This window comes from Leishmania infantum, chromosome 35 (assembly GCF_000002875.2).
Source record: "Leishmania infantum JPCM5 genome chromosome 35".
Classification (NCBI taxonomy): Eukaryota; Euglenozoa; class Kinetoplastea; order Trypanosomatida; family Trypanosomatidae; genus Leishmania; species Leishmania infantum.
Window position 1 is genome coordinate 1,694,618 of NC_009419.2, and position 16,943 is coordinate 1,711,560.

Genomic DNA, 16,943 nt, shown 5'->3' on the forward strand with positions numbered 1-16,943 from the left:
AAGCTTCTTCTCAGAGAGGTGATAGCACGACGGAAAACACGTGAGAGTCGCCTCCACGTTTCTAACTTTGGCGCGCGTTCACTCTCCGTCGTCACCTTTTGTAAGGCGTGAATAGCCAGAGGGAGAAGCCTGCGCCTCGTTTCTCTGCCTCCTTCTCTTCCTCTTCCTCTTTCTCTGCTGAATATCGCGCCTCTGCCATGCCAGCAGGCATGAAGGGTGTCGCTGCGGATGAGGTGGCGAAGTTCGCCTCTCTGCAGAAGCACTGGTGGGATCCGACGGGACCGCTGCGCTCTCTGCATCTCTTGAATCCGATCCGTGTGCGCTACGTGAACAACATTGTACGCTCTTTCGGCAATGTCGGCGGCAGCTCGTGCGATACGTCGATTGGCTTTTCCAGGGACTCTGGGCTCACGCCACAACATCAAGTTCTGGACGTCGGCTGCGGCGGCGGTATTCTGGCAGAGAGCCTAGCCCGCATTGGCGGCACCGTCACCGGCATCGACGCCTGCGCCGAGTCCATCGAGGTTGCGGAGAAGCGTCGTCAGCAGCTGGAGGCCAATTTCATAGCCTCCTCGCAGGTATTCAACTGGCCCCAGCGACTCTCGTACCGTCACGTATCCCTGTTTGACGTTGTGGAGCAGGAGAAGAGGCAGTTTGACGTAGTCGTGGCGAGTGAAGTAATCGAGCACGTGAGCGATGCACGGGCGTTTCTGCAGGCCCTCTGTGAGGCGACGAAGCCTGGTGGGCTTCTCTTCCTCTCCACCATGGACAAATCGCTGAAGACGGCCATCGCATACATCGGGGTGGCCGAGATGCTCACTGGGCTCGTGGAGCCGGGCACACATGACTGGCGCAAATTCATTCCGCCAGATGACGTGACCAAGTTTGCGCAGCGCTTTGGTGTGCGCAAGGTGGACCAGCACTACATAGTCACCTACCCGGATGTCTGCCAGTCCTTCGTCTCGTGCAACTTCCAGGTAAACTTTTGCCTGTCCAAGCACGTGAACACGGGGCACTACTTATGGGCGGGTCGTAAGTCCTCCCCGGAAGCGGGAATGCAGGCATCCGTGCCTCCTGGCGAAGGATGTGTGCCACACGCACCCGAGTGCAACGAAAATGCGTTTTCGCTGCAGCCGCGTGGAAATGGGAGCGCGGATGCAACGGAGTCTTCCTAGCAGCACACAGGCGTCCTTTCTCTTCAACGACTGCGTGCTCGTGCATGTGCACGTGTCGTGTCTTGAGTGGCCTTGTGTCGGTGGCGCCGGGCCTCTTGCGAAGCGCAGGGTCTCTTGGTGCACCGACCCTCCCCCCTTCACACGTTCGCAGCCGCCGTAGCGAAAGGAGGTTGAACGTGCGGCCTGTCCTTATCCGGACAAGAGCAGCCATGAAAAGGAGAATGGCACATCGTTGCGGTGGCAAGCCCCCCTCTCTCTCTCCTGCGTACACGCGCGGCACTGCTTTGGTCTTCACACACAGCCACAGCCCAGCCTTCATGTGCAGCAGCTTCCCCGCTGTATTCGTCGTTGCGACACCCGCTCGACTCGTGTGAGGCATGCCAGCCCTCACACGGGGAGACGCAAAGCGCACACGGCCCACCAAAGGCCACGCGGCCACGCTATTGGAAGGGGGTCGGCACGTCGCCTTTCTTGGAGCGCGGGTTGGGGACTTAGCAGTGGTAAGGCAGGTGCATGCCGTGTAATGCCGCTGAGAAGCTGACTTCGTTCTCCGCTGCGGCCGTGCGCAGGTGTATGTGTGACGGAGTGCGACGGCTTCATTGCCGCACGGCGCTGTTCCTGTGCATTCCATGAAGATCGCCCTTTCGAGATGCCCTTTATATCCCTTTATTCGGTTTCTTCAAACCCCTCTTCTTTTTTTTCTTCGAATCAAAGCCCCTTGCGTCGTTTCACCTCGGCGATTATACGCACCCTGGTGATCAGCGCACTATCCGAGTCTGCTCACTAGCGTGGCGGAACAGCTTGAAATCGCCGGACGGTGTCAACATACTGTCACACACGCAAACACACACCGAGGAATATATCACGCTGGCTTGGTTCTGCTGGTTTGTCGTTTGCTGAATTTGCTGTGCACCATTCCTCTGCAGACGTTCTCGCTCGGGCGTGTTATCGATTCCGCCGACTTCACGCCACCACAATCACCACGTTGGCTTTCTCTCTCGTTTTCTCGCGTGAGGCGAGCGCGTGAGCAGAGGAGCACGAAGCACAGCGACGCGCCATCTCCAACTGCGTGGCCCTGCATCCTTCCATTGCACCTGCGTAGGGAAACAAACGGTTCCACTCAAGGCCACTTGACCTTGCAATGCCCTCTAGCCTGTCTTCTCCGCGGCCGCCGCAGGCGGAGGCCGTGTCGGCCCCACGCGGCACTATCCGCTTTGAGGATCTCGGTGAACCAGTGCAGCGTCTCCTGCGATCCCTGAAGGGCGATGTTAGCGAGGAGGACATGGCACTGCTCGAGTACGTGTCCGTGAAGGACATGGCAAAGATCTACAGCGAAATGGCGACGGATCGCCACGCAGAAGAGATTTGGCAGGAGCTCCGGAGTGCACTGCAGGCCCGAAAGGAGAAGATCGCGCGTCGAGAGGCTGAGCTAGCGGAAAAGCAGCGCGCACTCGAGGCGGAGCAGGAAGCTGAGGAGCGGCGGCTGCGACAGCAACTGGAGGAGGAAGAGCGCGAGCGCATCGCCGCCGAGGAAGCGCGGCAGCAACGGCGAGAGGAGCGCCGACGGCGCAAAGCGGAGAGGGCGGCAGCAGCGGCGGCTGCAGAGGAAGAGGCAGCCGAGCAGGCGGCAGCTGCCGCCGAGGAAGCGGCGGAGGAGGCTTCCGCGGCCGCCGAGGAGGCGGAGCGGCAGCGAAAGGCAGAAAAGAAGCGCAAGCGCCGCGAGGCTCGCGCACGCGAGCTTCAGGAGGAGCACGACGCCCTCACCGCCGAGCGGGCTCGCCACGAGGCGAAAAAGCAGCAGAAGTCTTTGAACCAGCAGAAGGACTGGAGTGAGTTTGTGCAGAGCCATCCTCTCGAGTACGCGCCGCCGGAGACTTTGGACGGCGCACAGCAGCAGCTACCCGCCGTGATTGAGCAGAAAGAGCTGAAGCACACACTCAACGCCCCTCCCGTGGTTTCGGAGAAGCTGCTCAGTCGCACCTACACCCCAGCATGCGGGGCTTGCGGTAGTCGCTTTGACCGTCCGCCGCCTGAGTGGAACTGCCCCATGTGCAAGCGGCGCTACAAGAAGGTAGTGAAGGTCTGGCAGCCGGACGACGACATGGAGAACTGCATGATGTGCAAGGAGCCGATCGGGCGGTGGTCTAGGCACCACTGCCGGAACTGCGGTCGACTCGTCTGCGCCAACTGCTCCGAAAAGAGGGCCATCATCGAAGACTTGGGATATGACACACCGGTGCGCGTCTGCTACGACTGCTTCCGGCTGAGGTCGTAGCCGGGTGGCTTCAAGAGTGTATGAGGAAATGAAGCGATTAGCACAACCGCAGTGCCCCTCACCTTTGCAGAATGGGTTTACTTGTACACCACCGCTACTGTTTTGTGTGACGAGGCGACCGGCACCCATTTGGCCCTCTCCATCCACGCTGGCGTTTGTGAGTTCACCATCTGCACACCTGCGCGACTATTCCAGCTGTTCTTTTCGTTTCCCTTGCTCTCCCCCGCTTTTGGAGCACGGTGCTTTCCTTGGCGGCGACAAGCACCTCTTCTTGCTCGCGTGCGCTTCAGAGTTGCGACGCGATCGTCTCTGCGGTCGTATTGGATGATCAGTGGAACTTCGTGTGCTGGCAACTCTTCTTCTCGCGACTTTTTCCTTTGAACATGACCTCGTGCGTTAGCGTGTGCACTGGTCTTTCTCTCTTCATGGGCGAGCTGCGCTACAAGAAGATGACACAGCGCACGAGCTTTAGTCGACACTGCGCGGGGCGAGTCCTCCTCTCAGCAAGTCTTTCTGTCCTTGTGTTGACTAATGACCGCTTTGCCAGAGGAAAACAAGACAGCGCTAGACGCTCACAAGCGGTCGCGCCGTGCTCGTAGTGTGTCACTCCGAGGTAAAGCGCCCCCGCCCTCTTCCTCGCCTCCCCCCCCTCCAGCCCCCTCTTCCACACTCCTCGGTTGTTTGCTTTGCTGCCGATTGGCCAAGCTCGCTTTTATTCATTCTTTTTTTGTTTGTTTCCCGTTGGCTGGTGATCGTTTGAGTTTGCTTTGGTTTTTTTATTTTGGGTGACGACATGCTTCCTCCTACCTTCTTTGGCTTGTCGTTTGACTTTTAGGTGAGGTCTTTGGGGTGTATGCTCGTGGGTGTTGTGTGACCTTTTGTTTTCTGCTTCCCATTGCGGTTGCCCCCTTGCTCGTGTTGTGTGTGAACCGCCTGTAAATCTATACCCTTCGAGCTCATGCTCTTCTCAGCACGGCACCTCCCGCGTGAAGCCGACACTCAGCTGTTCGAAAGCACACGGAAAGAGAAAGAAAGAAGTCGAGACCGGTGTTCATCGTTTGCGAGATTTCTCTTGCAAGAAGCTTAGACGCGGCACATGAGATGCCGTCTGCGGCCGATGTGGTTGGCAACACAGAATATGAGTTGTTTGCCGCGTTGGCGCACACCAGGGCTTGCCAAACAAAATGAAAGCAACGAAAGTGCGTCATGCTGAGACGCGCGACGCTTCATGCATTCCCATCATACATCCTCATCATGTCGACGGCGATTCGCACAGACGGTGTTTGGTACTCTGTTTCCTTATCCCCCCTTCTTGTTTTTCGTGGGCTCGTCGTGGCCAAGATACCGAAGGCTTATCGTGGATACGCACTCATCCAGGTGTTTTGCTTGACCTGCGCGCCGCGTCTCTGCTTGTCGCACTCTCCCGCTTGCCGTGTGCCGTGCCTCTTTTGCTCTTATCGTCTTCTTCAGAGCGCCGCACTGCGCCACACCGGCCCCCTCCCCGTATCTCTACCTTTGTGGCCATGGATCAAATTGCCGTCTCTGTCAGCGCCCTCGTCCACCGCATGGAGGAGCTGCGCCTCCCGGTTGTACCGTACAGCACGTACATCAAAGCAGTCTGCATTGGCATTCCCCTTGCTGTACTGGTCCATGACACGGCTGAGTACTGGTTGCCCACCAAGGTCCGCATTCCGGTGCTCTCGTGGTTCGCGCGCAAGTGGCGACGGAACCCCGAGGCAAAACACGTGCACCTCCGTGTGATTCGCAATCTGGTTCTCTTCGCGTTTTTTGTCGTGCTCCGCATGGACGGCACGGCGAACGAGGAGGCGGAACCGTCGGACTACGTCTCGCAGCGACTGACTAGTGCCTCGGGCCAGCGCGCGGTGAACCAGGAGATCTACAAGTCCCGCCGAGCCGCCTTCAACGCTGCCACGGCCGTACTTGGAGAGGAGGAGATGAACATGGAGGGTGTGCAGCAGCAGCGCGACGCCGTGCTCCGCCGTCGCCGCCTCCACGACCCCAACGTGGCGTAAAGCCCAAGTGCCAGCTTGTTTAGTGGCCCACAATGGATGTGCGTTAGCGCCCTGTTAATTTTTTTATTCCCATATGTGCACTGAACTCGTTCTCGTTGGTGGCGCTGTTTCTTTTCCTCTTGCTGTCGCGGATAAGCAGGTGGTAAGGGGTGAAGCAGCGCTGGGGGAGTAGATTGGCGCTCTCTGCCTCCCTCTCCGAGTTTCTGTGGAGTCCATCTTTTCCTTTTGAAGGCAACCGATGCTCTGCAAGCCGCACCACAGAAGACCAGCGTCACAGGGCCACCACAGATGTCGTGCTCCTCTCCACAGCCGCCGCAGGGCCTTTCCTGGCCTCGGCGTGTGCTTCCGGCGTACGTGTGTGGATTGTTCGCTTGAGACTCTAGCGGCCGTTGCCAGATCCGGGGCTGCTCAACGGGAGCGGAGGGCAGTACAGCGACTTTTGTTTGGGGCACATGGCGAGTTGGCTGATTGTCGCTTCGTTTTTTTTTTGCTGGTGCTTTCGCTTCGCCTATTAAGCTGAAACATAAGTTGTAACTGGGAGGAAGGCCTGCTTGTTTCCTCCTGTCTCTCTCTCTTGCCCTGTGTGTGTGTGTGTGTACTTCTGCCTCTTCGTTGTTGCCGTTGAGGCTTCTTTACAAGTGATAAACCAGAAATCTTCGAAACGAACAACAACAGAAAGGTGGAGAAGCATTGTGCAGCATAATTCAGGACACATATGGCCACCACCATCTCTTAACTTTTCGAAGGATCTCTCCCTGAAGGTTCTGCGCGTGCATGAGTATGCGGGTTTGCATGTGCGCAAGCCGAAGGCGCACCGGTACACGCACATCCAGCAGCGAAGAAGGGGTACAACTACCTGCCGCTGCACATTGTCTTCATGAGCGACAGCGCGCACGCGCCAACGCAAACGGATCTGCGTTGAGATGCCATCTCTGGGCCGCTCGCCGCCACTCAAGCTTGTGACGTGACTTGCAGGAAACCCGACCGCGTGGCCAGGGGTGATCTGTTTCCTTCTACCTTCCCATCTCGCTCCTCTTGACACCCCGGATCAAGCCGCAAGGGAACTGAATTCTCACACCTGCCACACACCTCACACCCTCCCGGCTGTGCCTGCGTGTGCGTGTGTGCATGCGGAATCGGGTCTTGTCATCTTGGTAGACGTCCTTTGGTGCTCTTCCCACCCACCTGAAGTGCCTTGCCCGCAAGAGGCTCACAAAAACGGCGCCTGCTATAGAATCACCCCCTCCCCCTCTCTGCCGCCTTTCTTTGGACCGGAGGGTCTGCGGCACTTTCTCATCATCTTGGACGGAAGCCAGGGGCAGCATACAGACAGCCAAGACAAAAAACACGCCACTATACAAATCGAAGCACCCATAGAAACATCTTCCTGTTTTCTCGTCTTTTGAAACTCCCCCCACCCCCTTCCCTTCGCCTGTCAATCTGGCTCTCATCGGACGTCATTCCTGCACCCTTTTTTTCCAGTGTGGAAAGGAGGGGGCTCTCTGTTGTATGTATGTGTGTGTAGTGTGTGTGTTGAGCCCTCTTCATAGATTTATACTGCATGGTGTGGTGGCGTTTGTGCTGCCGCGATCCTTGATCTCTCTTGCTTCTCACTGACTTTGCCACGTGCGCGCAACACGGAATTCGGGAGGCGTACGCGTGTGCGTGTGCTTGCCGTGCATCCGTGGCCGAACACACACGCGGGAACCAGGTCGCACTTCCCCAACTGAGTAGCGGTGCGTCTCGCTCGGTTACCCGAGCAGCAGACAAGCGTTTCTCACGTCTGCTGCCGTGCTGTTGTTGTTTCTTTGGCTTTTGCTTGCCGCTGACTCTTTCACAACCAAAGAAAACAAAGGCGCCTTCAGCACGCGCAGGCGCACACGCACACACAGAGATGATTAACAGCTACCACCAAAATTCGAGTGTGGTGAGCACGGAGGATGGCAGTAGCTCCACTGTATTTGGTAATCCTCGAATAGAGCACCGACGCCGGCACGCGCAGCAGCAGCAGCAGCAGCAGCAACTGTCGTGTTCCCCCGGCAGTTACGAACGCTTCTCAGAGACGCTGCCGCCGTCCTCCAAAACACGGCAGGACCCTGTCACGGAGTTCGCGGCGCGACGCGACGGCGAGGGAAGCATTCCCATGTTACTCAGAAACGAAGGCTGTCGGTCACAGATGCATCATATGGAGGCGGTGGAAAGCGGTGTGGCACCACCACCCGCTGTGCGCACAGCACGCACTGATCTGCCCGCCTTGGCGTCGCCGAAGCCCTCGGCTGAGGAGCCACAGGCCCTCTTGGAAACCACAGTGATGGTGTCGACGAAGATGCCCCCACACGAGCCGCAGGTGCGCCCGCTGGGCGTGTATGTGCGCACTGGCCGCGGAGGCCCCAACGGGGTGACGCGTGTCGTTCTTGTGCGACTGACCGACCCCACAGATCCCTTCTTTTTGTTTGAGTTGGAGCTCCTCGAGGACGACTACAGCGCCTTCAAGCAGCACCTGGAGCTGCTCGTTGACTTTCACGGCTTTCCGCGCTACCTGGTCGGCATGCTGCGCGACATCGCTGACGGCGCCTCCGCCTACGAGTTGTCCTTTGTGTTGAGCAGCGCCGCAGTAGGTGACTCGAACCGAGGGACGCTGCGAGTACTGGAGGCGACGGACTTCAAAACTGTAGAGCATATTTCACTCGTGCTACTGCGACAGGGGGACGCCGGCCTCAAGCGGTACCTCGCGGAGCGCTTTCAACATTACGAGCAGTCGTTCCGTGCCTCGGAGGCTTCCCGAGCGGCCATCACGGCGGAGCTCCAGGAGAAAATCGATGACTTGCAGGCCGCGAACGACGCGCTGCGTGCCAGTTTGCGCAAGGCCGAGGAGGAGATGCGGTTTATGATGACGGATGCAGAGAAGGAACAGCTGGTCGCGCTGAACCGACTACGAGACCACCACACGAAGGAGATGAACGGCGCTCGTGAATCATTCGACAAAAAAGTCGAGCAGCTCTCGCACGCAGTGGAGGAGAAGACGCGTCAGCTGCGTGACACAACCCACGAAAAGGATGCTGCCTTGGCAGAGTCACACGCTCGCACATCGCAACTTGAGGCCAAGGTGGCCTCGCTCCAGTCACAGCTCCGTAGTGCACAGGACACGGTAGCCGTTCAGAACAAGGAACTCGCCACGTTGCGTGAGATGAACGAGGAGTTGGCGAAGTTCAAGGCCGAGGCGACGAAGGCGATGTCGGAGAACGAGCTCAACTACGTGACACTGACGGAGCGGCTCCGCGGCACCAGCACCGCACTGCACAGTCGAGAAGAGAAGATGGCCGCGCTTCAAGCACACTACGAGAAGCAGGACGAGTACATCCGCATTTTGGCCGAGCAGAACAGGCAGCAGGCAGACCGCGTCCACGAGGCGGAGAAGAATCTGGACAAGGCCCATCACATCATCGCAAACCAGCTGCAGGCGATCAAAAACGCGAAGGACCGCTACCACATTGCGATGGATCAGCTGCGCAGTCAGGAGGCGCTTCTGCTAGAGCGCGACGGTGCCGCACGTCGGCAGCAGGAGGAGCTGACGGCGGCAACAGAGCGCGTCCAGGAGCTGCTGCGCAAAAACAGCGACCTCCGTGAGCAGCTGGAGACGACTAACAACGCTCGCGACAAACTGGTGCAGGAGGTGAAGCTGAGTCAGCAGGCACTGCTGCGTCTGCAGCAGACGACGAGCATCAACGGGCGTCACTGGGGCGTGCTAAGCTCGGCATATCATAGCAGAGAGGGAGCTGCCGCTGGTGTATCCGCCCTGAATGCTGCGGCGGGGGCGGGCACGGCTGACTTCATGCGCGAGTTCGGCGCACATACACATGTGCTGAGTCAGCCGGGGTACCGCAGCATCAACCTTCCCTCCCGTAATAGTGTCTATCGCTCCACAAGCCCGGGAAAGGCCGGATTCGTCTCTGCGTCGAACGGGCTTCCGCCTTCTACCATGGCCACTGCAACTGACAGCGCTACCGTTATCCAGCGTCCATCGCTCTTTGCAGCGAAGGCAGCTTCTCCGTCCTTGGCGCATAGCAGCCAGGAGCGGGCCAGCAGTGCCGAGACCGCGGGCCTGACCGAGCCGCATGGCCGTGCGAGCACGTCGCCACTGAGGAAGACGGAGCCAGCCAGCGGCGCCGCGGCCGCATCGGCGATGCAACCTCCCGTGAAGCCCGTGTCGCCGCACAAGCGATCGCCGCACACGGGGCAGTCTCCATTCAACGACTTGGCAATCAAGTCCTTCTTTGGCGGAGACGACGCATCGCAGCGAGCGACAGTGACTGCAGGCCCGGCACTGGAGAGCGCCTACTTTTAGGACCTGGCTCGTGAGCAACGAAAGGAGGTGAACAGTGGGCGTTGAGAGGCAAAACGAACGAATGTGCAGTGCAGAAGTGCAACGTGGAGGTGCACATACACACGCACGCACGCACGCGCACACAACACAAATAGTTGCTCCACATGGAGGAGCTACCAATGGAGGAATGCCGCCTCTGCACTGTCTCTCTCCCCGTCCTTACGAAACCTTCACGAATGCCGTCCTTGTGGTCGCCGCTGTTGCCCTCGGTCTTGTCTGATGCTGTCTGTTGTTTTTTGTTTTGCTATGGCTTTCCCCCTTCCTCTTTTCTGTGCCTCTCATACCGTTGGTAAATAGAAGGCGCGGGCCACAACAAGCACGACCAGCGGAGTCGGGTGCGCATCACAACCATATTCACATGTGTGATCCCCCGGCCTTCGCCTTTGATCTATCCCCTCCATCCCCATCCTCTTCATACAATCTGTTGACAGGTGTGTCATAGAACAACGCAAGAATGTGAAACTGAACCAAAAGAATGGTGCCAAAAGAATGTTGGCCCTCTTCTGTTGACCGTGGCTGCCCGTTAGTCGAACACGTGCGGGGTGCAAGAGGAGCTAGACGAGGTAGACACACGTTCTCCTCGCCCTATGTAGGCAGCCGTCATGGTATTGCGTCTCCACCGAACCGCTCGCTCGTTGTTCTCCCCACTTCCATTTGGAGCTGACGGTGCCTCTCCTCCGGTACCGCGTGAAACGTAGTCTCTGTGTCGCTGGGAAGGATGCACGCTTGAGCCACTGTGGCTCAGAACATGGAAAGGGTTCACTGTCGAGCCAGCTGTGGTCTGCGCTGATTCTCGTCTCTCAGCCTTCTTACTCGGTACCTGTGCGCCGAACCTCTCTTCGACTGCTATTTAAACCGTACGGACCTCTCTCTCCTCCCATTTCCTTTGGCCTCTCCCTTGCATGCATCTTTTCGCGCTTCACCAACGCAACGCCGCCGCCATCTGACGCATTGCCCTCAGCTGTCAAGCGCCCTCCTCCACCATCCAGCACTTGCATTCCGCAGAGTCACTCAAGAACTGTTTCTCATTTGTGTTTCGATCTACCTCTTTAAAAAGTCTGTGCCATTCTGTGAGTGAGTTTGTGTGTGTGTGTGTGTGCCCGTTGGCGTTTGTTGTGTTGCTTCTTCCTTTCTTTTTTTTTTTCGCTCCCGCACGCACTTTGTTCGTTCTCTTTTTTTTGTGCTTTTGCTTGCTGTCGTGGCGTGCTTCCGCTGCCTCACCCGCCCACCCCCCCTCTCCCTCCCTCCCCCTTTCGACGCGAGCTCCTTTTCCTGGCGTGCTCTTGTTGTTCAAGGGGGTCGCGTTCTTGTGAAGAAAGGAGGCGGCGGCAGAACAGCCGTCTCGGCTTCGCTGCCTCCATCACTCGCTCTTCGGCGCTTGGTTGTAGTCTCTGCCTTCAGCACCCCCTACCCCGTGCCAAAGATCACACGTAAACACATACGCCTCCCTCTCCGCTCCTCACGCGGGTACCCATTTACGGCTCGTGAAACGTACACGTGATCAGCGCCTCGTGCAAGCCTCTGTGCCTGCGCTTACGTGTATCTGTTTGGCGAGGGCGATCGATACGAACGAAAAAAAAACTAGAAGAGAATAGGGAATCTAGTTTCCCCTGCCTCGCCGAGGCGATTGTCTGTTTAGTTTCATTGATTTCATATCTTCCCTTCTGATCGCGTGATCGGCAACCTCAGCCTCTTATCCCCCTCCCTCTTACTGTTCTCTCTGTTTTGCTGTTTTCATTTTCTTTTATTTTTGCTTTCTTTTGGCACACTCCAACAATCGCGGCACAACGGTCGCCTTTCTTCTGCGTTCTCTCTCTCTCCGTGAGTGCTTGCAGAACGCACGCCACTGAAACAAGGGAGCCGCAAGAACGAGTGTTTTCTGCATCAGTGGCGCTTTTCAGCACATATCAAGAAGACGAGGTGTGGCGAGACCGCGTGGTTCATTCTGGCACATACGCAGAGAAGAGGTCTTGGTTTCACGTGATATTCGACTGTAAAGAGTGAAAAAAAAAACGCACGATCCAAAAAGCGCCACCGTACGCGAACACTGCCAGGCAGTGCGTGGCCTCGATCGTTAACACATAGGCACGAACATTCCTTTATTTTTTGTCCTGTTGTTCTTCCTTTGGTCTGTTTATGATCTGTCGCCGGTGCTGATTCGCTTCTCGTTAGGTTCTCTACTTTTTCTTCTTGTCCGACTTTGCTTTGCCAACGCCTCACCCGTAACTCTCGTACCACCGAACACGTGCGCGAACGCGCGCAAGAATATCGGCTCTCGCACGACGGCAAAAATAAACATATACCCCCAAAACGGCACACAAGCATACATTCCTCTCCTTTTCACCTCTCCCCCTCTCCTCCTGCAGCTATATTCAAACACAGAGCTGAGTAAACTCACTTGCCGGACATTTCAGAGACGCCGCTTTCCGTTCTCCCTCTTTTGAGCTCGCCAGTGCTTGTGCATTTGTGTGCCATACCTTTGCGTTTTTCTGTCGCTTCCGTTTGTTTTCTTTTTGTTCCGTGTGTGTGTCTCCCGGATTTTATTTTTCTTGTCTTTTTTCTTCGTGTTCGTTTTCCTCTTCTTCCTCTCCCTTCCCCCACCACAGGCGTTTTCGTCGTTCAAAACCTTTGACTACTAGGTCGTCACTCAAGCTCATATCGGCAGTCGAGCGGCCAAAGCCAGCGACCTTCCTCCACACCGCCACCAACGCCCGTCTACCTCTCTACACCTCTCCCCGTTCAACCACGATACGAGGTGCTTCTCTTACTGGTTTCCCCCTCGCGGTTCTTTGTTGCTTCATTCTCTACACATGTGTCTGTGTGTTCATCTTTTTTTTTATTTTTGATCTGTCCAACCTTTCTTTTTTTTGTCGTGCGCGCGTTTTGTGCTCTCTCTACATGGTATACGAGCACGGTGGCGAGTCTTTTGCGCATGCCTGCGTTTATTTCTTTTCGTCATTCCTTCTCTGACTCTCTTCTTTGTGTCTCGGTCGTAAAGACTTGAGCCGCTCGATCCATTTGAGCTGGTGCGCGGTGTTGAGGTACTTTGAGGTAACGTGTACAGCGGGGCGATCGTTCCTTGTTTTATATAATTATTTTTTTTTCGCTCTTTTTGGCTGTGTCGACCCCCAATTTCCCTGTCATCTGCGCTCGACTGCGTGCCGTGGACGTCCTTTGCAAGCAGCTGCGTCTGTCATCTCGCATCTCCCGCGCCCTCCCTCCCTCCCGCTCGTCCTTTCCGATTCCTCACGACGGCGGCGCACGCAGCTACGTCGTGTGTGCGTTGGCGCCCGTGCGAAACCGGCGTGAAGGGAAGTCGGCAGGAAACGAAAGCGGCAGCGCGTGACAAGATACATAGAAGGGCATTATACTTACACAGCCCCTCACCCCTACGTACCCCTACGCATAGGCACACACGCACACGCCACTGCCTCCGAGGAAAAACATCAACCGCAGTAAAACGTGGAAAAAAAAAGCAGAGCATTACGTCTCTCTCATTTTTTTTCTTTTCTGCTCTGTATTTCTCTCCTTTTGTTGTTTCGTAAGCTTTTTTTCTTTTGTTTACTTTCTGTACTTTCTCGCTCGTGCTTGGTGGTCGTCTTCCCTTCGCCTTCTCCCCTCTCCTTTCCACGAGCCAACCAATCCGCGCAAACACACATATATATATTTAACTACCTTGCGAAGTACTTCTCCGCGCTCCTGTGTGTCAAGCTTCTGCGCATGCGCCTCGGAATTCCAATCGGAGGAGCATCGCTTACCTCACGCCTTAGCACCCTCGGAGCTCTTCTTAATTTGATCCTTTGCTGTTTTTGTTGTTGTTTTTTTTCGTTTTTTTTTTTGCTTTGTTCGTTTCTTGATTCATTCCTTCTTTCCTCTTTTGGTACGACTCACCGCAGCGGCGCAGGGGCCCTCTTCAACCTTTTTACGCACATTCGCAAGCGCAACAATTCGAGTGCCGCTTGTTCAGAGATGGAGGGCAATCAGTCGGCCTTGACACCGACTCGATCCATCTTTCAACTACTGAACTATCACAATGGCCTCGAAGAACTGCTCTTGATGTACTGGTGGGTGATTGTACTCGGCAACCTCGTGCTCTTTGCGTTCGCGAAGCACTCGCTCATGTGCTGGGAGCTGCATCGGGACAGGCGACGCTTGGAATGCTGCTACATGCGTCACTGTCAACGTCGTCGTGCGGCGCGCCAGTTGAAGAGTGCGACAGCAGGCCTTTCACATAGAACGGACGCTGAGGAAGCTGCAAGCACCACAAGCAACGCGCCAACAGAGACCTCGTCGTCAAGCAAGGACCCGGCCGAGGCAGGAACAGCGGCAAAGTACGCCGTCGACTATGTCAGCAAGCGCGAAAAGAAGAAAATGTGGTTTCCTTTGCTGGTGCCGGCCGTGCCAAAGCTGAACAAATGTGTCTCGCCACCGAAGACAGCGGAGCTGACAGCAAAGGCCGCGCTATGCCGAAATCGAACCGAGCAACAGGAAACGACAGCGAGCGTGCATGAGAATGATACCCGGCCGGCGTCGCTGCTGCTCCCACTCCCCTCCGCGACCTCTTCTGACCTCTCCTCGCCGTCACCGCTCTCGACAGCGCAGGCGAGCACTTCGGCAACGACGCGGCTGCTGAACCGGCTGGGCTTCATGTCGCCTGATCTTAGCCAAGCCAACGACGAAAGATTCGATGCCAGCCGATACAGCAACAGCAGCAATGCGTCCTCGCGGTTGAGCAACTGCTGCCCCCGCTACAGCGAGGACGAACAGCGCTTAATTGATAAGAAGCGGCAGGAAAATGTACGTGCGTGGATGGAGGCTAAGCGCGCCTTGGAGCTAACCGAGTCGCTCGCAGCAGGTTCCCGTGGGGTCATACCGCTATCGTCGGTCAATGCGCGCGAGTTTCAGCCGTGTGAAAAAGGTGCGATAGAGACGGAGCTCGTTTCATGAGATGCGAGCCCCCCCCCATAGTGCGCACGGATGCTTTCATACTTAATTCGTTTCGTCTCAGCTTTCTCTCTCCCCCCCCCCAGACGATGCCGGCCATCTCACCATGGTATCTCAGCCTCCAGAACACCCACTCTGTGTGGGGAAGCTTAGAACCTGCACAGCCTGCCCTCGGGTACGGCTGGCGGACTCTTGGCGTCGGCGGACAGGCTTGTGCTCGTTCTGTGCCGAAGAAACACGTGGCCACGAACACGATTGGGCCAGCCCACGGCGAGCCGAATGGGCGCTTCAACATACATGCGCATCCCCCTACAACTTTGCCATTGCTGCGTTGTGGTGATGTTGAGCGGGATTCCGGACCTAGCCGGCGCTGTATGCAGTTGCATTGCAGTTTTCTGGGCATCGCCAGACGGTGTTGGTCGGCCCGCTTCCTTGACAAATCCTCGATACAAGTTTTGTATTCCGCAAGAGAGGCATGTCACGTGAGCAAACCTGCTAGGTACTTTATTCGCATGGCTTTTCAGCACTCGGGTACAGCAAGAGAGAAGAAGCACCGCGCTGGGGTCTCCGTGCTCACAGAAGAGTACATGCGCGTAGGTTCGGGCCCTAACCCTCTTAACGACAAGGGCGCAGCAGCGGCGTTGCGTCTGTGCTGCCACGTCCCTGCTGGACGCATACACACCACCTCGGGCTGCACGCCTAACAGTCACCTCGCGGCACGGGAGGCTCTCCATCACACACCAGGCAGCGTCGCACGAAGCCCACACGCCATCGGGGCGGGGGCCGGCTCGCGCCGCCCCGTGCCCGACACGAGATGACGACCCAGCCGGCCAGGGAGGGGACCACCTCACACGATTGACCCAATGACGAACACCTGACGTGTGCAAGCCATAGCGACACCACCGCACGGCACAGCGCCGACGCCACCACGCAGACGTTACCACAGCATCGCGCGGCCATCTGGAAGACAATCTCCAGCCTCGGCAGTGCGGACTTCCGCCGTTACCGCACGACTATAGACCTAATGGACTTGCCCCCCCCAAAGTAGGCCAGCTTAGAGCCGTACCGCGCTCGCTGCATCATGGCTTTCCCGGAGCATCGCCCCACCCTCTGTGTTCGCGCCGCCCACAAGAACAAGTCCAAGATGGCAAGGCGTGCATGCCCAGTCGCACAACCATCCCTCCTGGGCCCTCTTCACCTCATGATGGTAGTGGACCCCCCGAGTGTGGAGCGCAACCGGACGCCGGCACGGCCCCACGCCATCTGTGCTCATCACACCACACTCCTCACATCCTCCGCGGGGAAGGATGTGATGCAGGCCACACTACGATTCGTCCCCTGCAAGGTGGCGCGCTGGACACTGGAGCACGCCAGGCAGCTGGATGAGCGTCCCCCAACACAAGGCGCACACGCGCCGGTGCGCGGCATCGCAACCAGCCAGAGCTCTCCGGCTCACGCCATGGCCTTGCACGCAGGGACCTGGTTATGCACGTCTCACACGCGCTGCACGGTCTCCCTCCCGTCGGGTGTCTGTGGCTGCCCCTCACACCCTCTGTGCCTCCTCAGGAGGACAAGCGATGGTCTCTTTGTGCGCAGGCACATGTCTATGCATGGACCCCTTCCGCTCCGCACGCCCAGTCCTGCGAAAGACGTGCGGGTTTGAGAGGAAGGTGAAATGCCCCCTGCTGCCAGAGACTCATGGCAGCGTCCCACCTGCCGCGGCGCACATGCGGGCAGGCTGCCCAGGCACCCACCCCTCCGTGGCATCGGCGGGAATGGAAGATGCAGCCAGCCAGCCCCTCCCTCCTCTCCCCGCCCTCAGGCAACAACGCCGCTCTGAGGCAGACCCCAGGATGCCGAAAGGCGAGCACTGTGCGCACCCGCTGCGAACCGTTGCTGGCATGATGTATGACATGGCCGCAAAGGTGCCCAGAGGTGAGAAGCGCAAGAGTAACAGCCGCAAAGGGCGCGAAGGGGTCCCATGCCAATGCGCCCCACAGTGCGTGTGTGCGAACTATGCTGCATCTCCCACGGCCGACCGAGTGGGCTGATGAGGCGCAGATCTCGGATGCGTGAGAGGAGCGCCTTGAACTGCACCATCCAGTCCTCCGGACCACAGTGCGGAATGCCGC

The 16,943-nt window shown here is 57.5% G+C and overlaps 5 protein-coding genes across 5 annotated transcripts; all 5 read left to right on the forward strand.

Moving 5' to 3' along the window:
- Positions 1 to 209: 209 nt before the first annotated feature.
- LINJ_35_4320 (putative 3-demethylubiquinone-9 3-methyltransferase) lies at positions 210 to 1,175 on the forward strand (the record flags this gene model as incomplete). The annotated part of the gene is made up of 1 exon (XM_001469197.1): positions 210 to 1,175. One exon carries the CDS (start codon positions 210 to 212, stop codon positions 1,173 to 1,175), a length of 966 nt encoding a protein of 321 aa, XP_001469234.1.
- Positions 1,176 to 2,316: 1,141 nt separating this feature from the next.
- LINJ_35_4330 (conserved hypothetical protein) lies at positions 2,317 to 3,450 on the forward strand (the record flags this gene model as incomplete). The annotated part of the gene is made up of 1 exon (XM_001469198.1): positions 2,317 to 3,450. The coding sequence occupies one exon, from the start codon at positions 2,317 to 2,319 to the stop codon at positions 3,448 to 3,450; it is 1,134 nt and encodes a 377-aa protein (XP_001469235.1).
- Positions 3,451 to 4,973: 1,523 nt separating this feature from the next.
- Positions 4,974 to 5,483, forward strand: LINJ_35_4340 (conserved hypothetical protein; the record flags this gene model as incomplete). The annotated part of the gene is made up of 1 exon (XM_001469199.1): positions 4,974 to 5,483. One exon carries the CDS (start codon positions 4,974 to 4,976, stop codon positions 5,481 to 5,483), a length of 510 nt encoding a protein of 169 aa, XP_001469236.1.
- A 1,894-nt stretch (positions 5,484 to 7,377) lies between these two features.
- On the forward strand, positions 7,378 to 9,828 carry LINJ_35_4350 (conserved hypothetical protein; the record flags this gene model as incomplete). Its single annotated transcript, XM_001469200.1, has 1 exon — positions 7,378 to 9,828. One exon carries the CDS (start codon positions 7,378 to 7,380, stop codon positions 9,826 to 9,828), a length of 2,451 nt encoding a protein of 816 aa, XP_001469237.1.
- Positions 9,829 to 13,836: 4,008 nt separating this feature from the next.
- LINJ_35_4360 (hypothetical protein, unknown function) lies at positions 13,837 to 14,814 on the forward strand (the record flags this gene model as incomplete). Its single annotated transcript, XM_001469201.1, has 1 exon — positions 13,837 to 14,814. One exon carries the CDS (start codon positions 13,837 to 13,839, stop codon positions 14,812 to 14,814), a length of 978 nt encoding a protein of 325 aa, XP_001469238.1.
- Between the last annotated feature and the right edge of the window lie 2,129 nt (positions 14,815 to 16,943).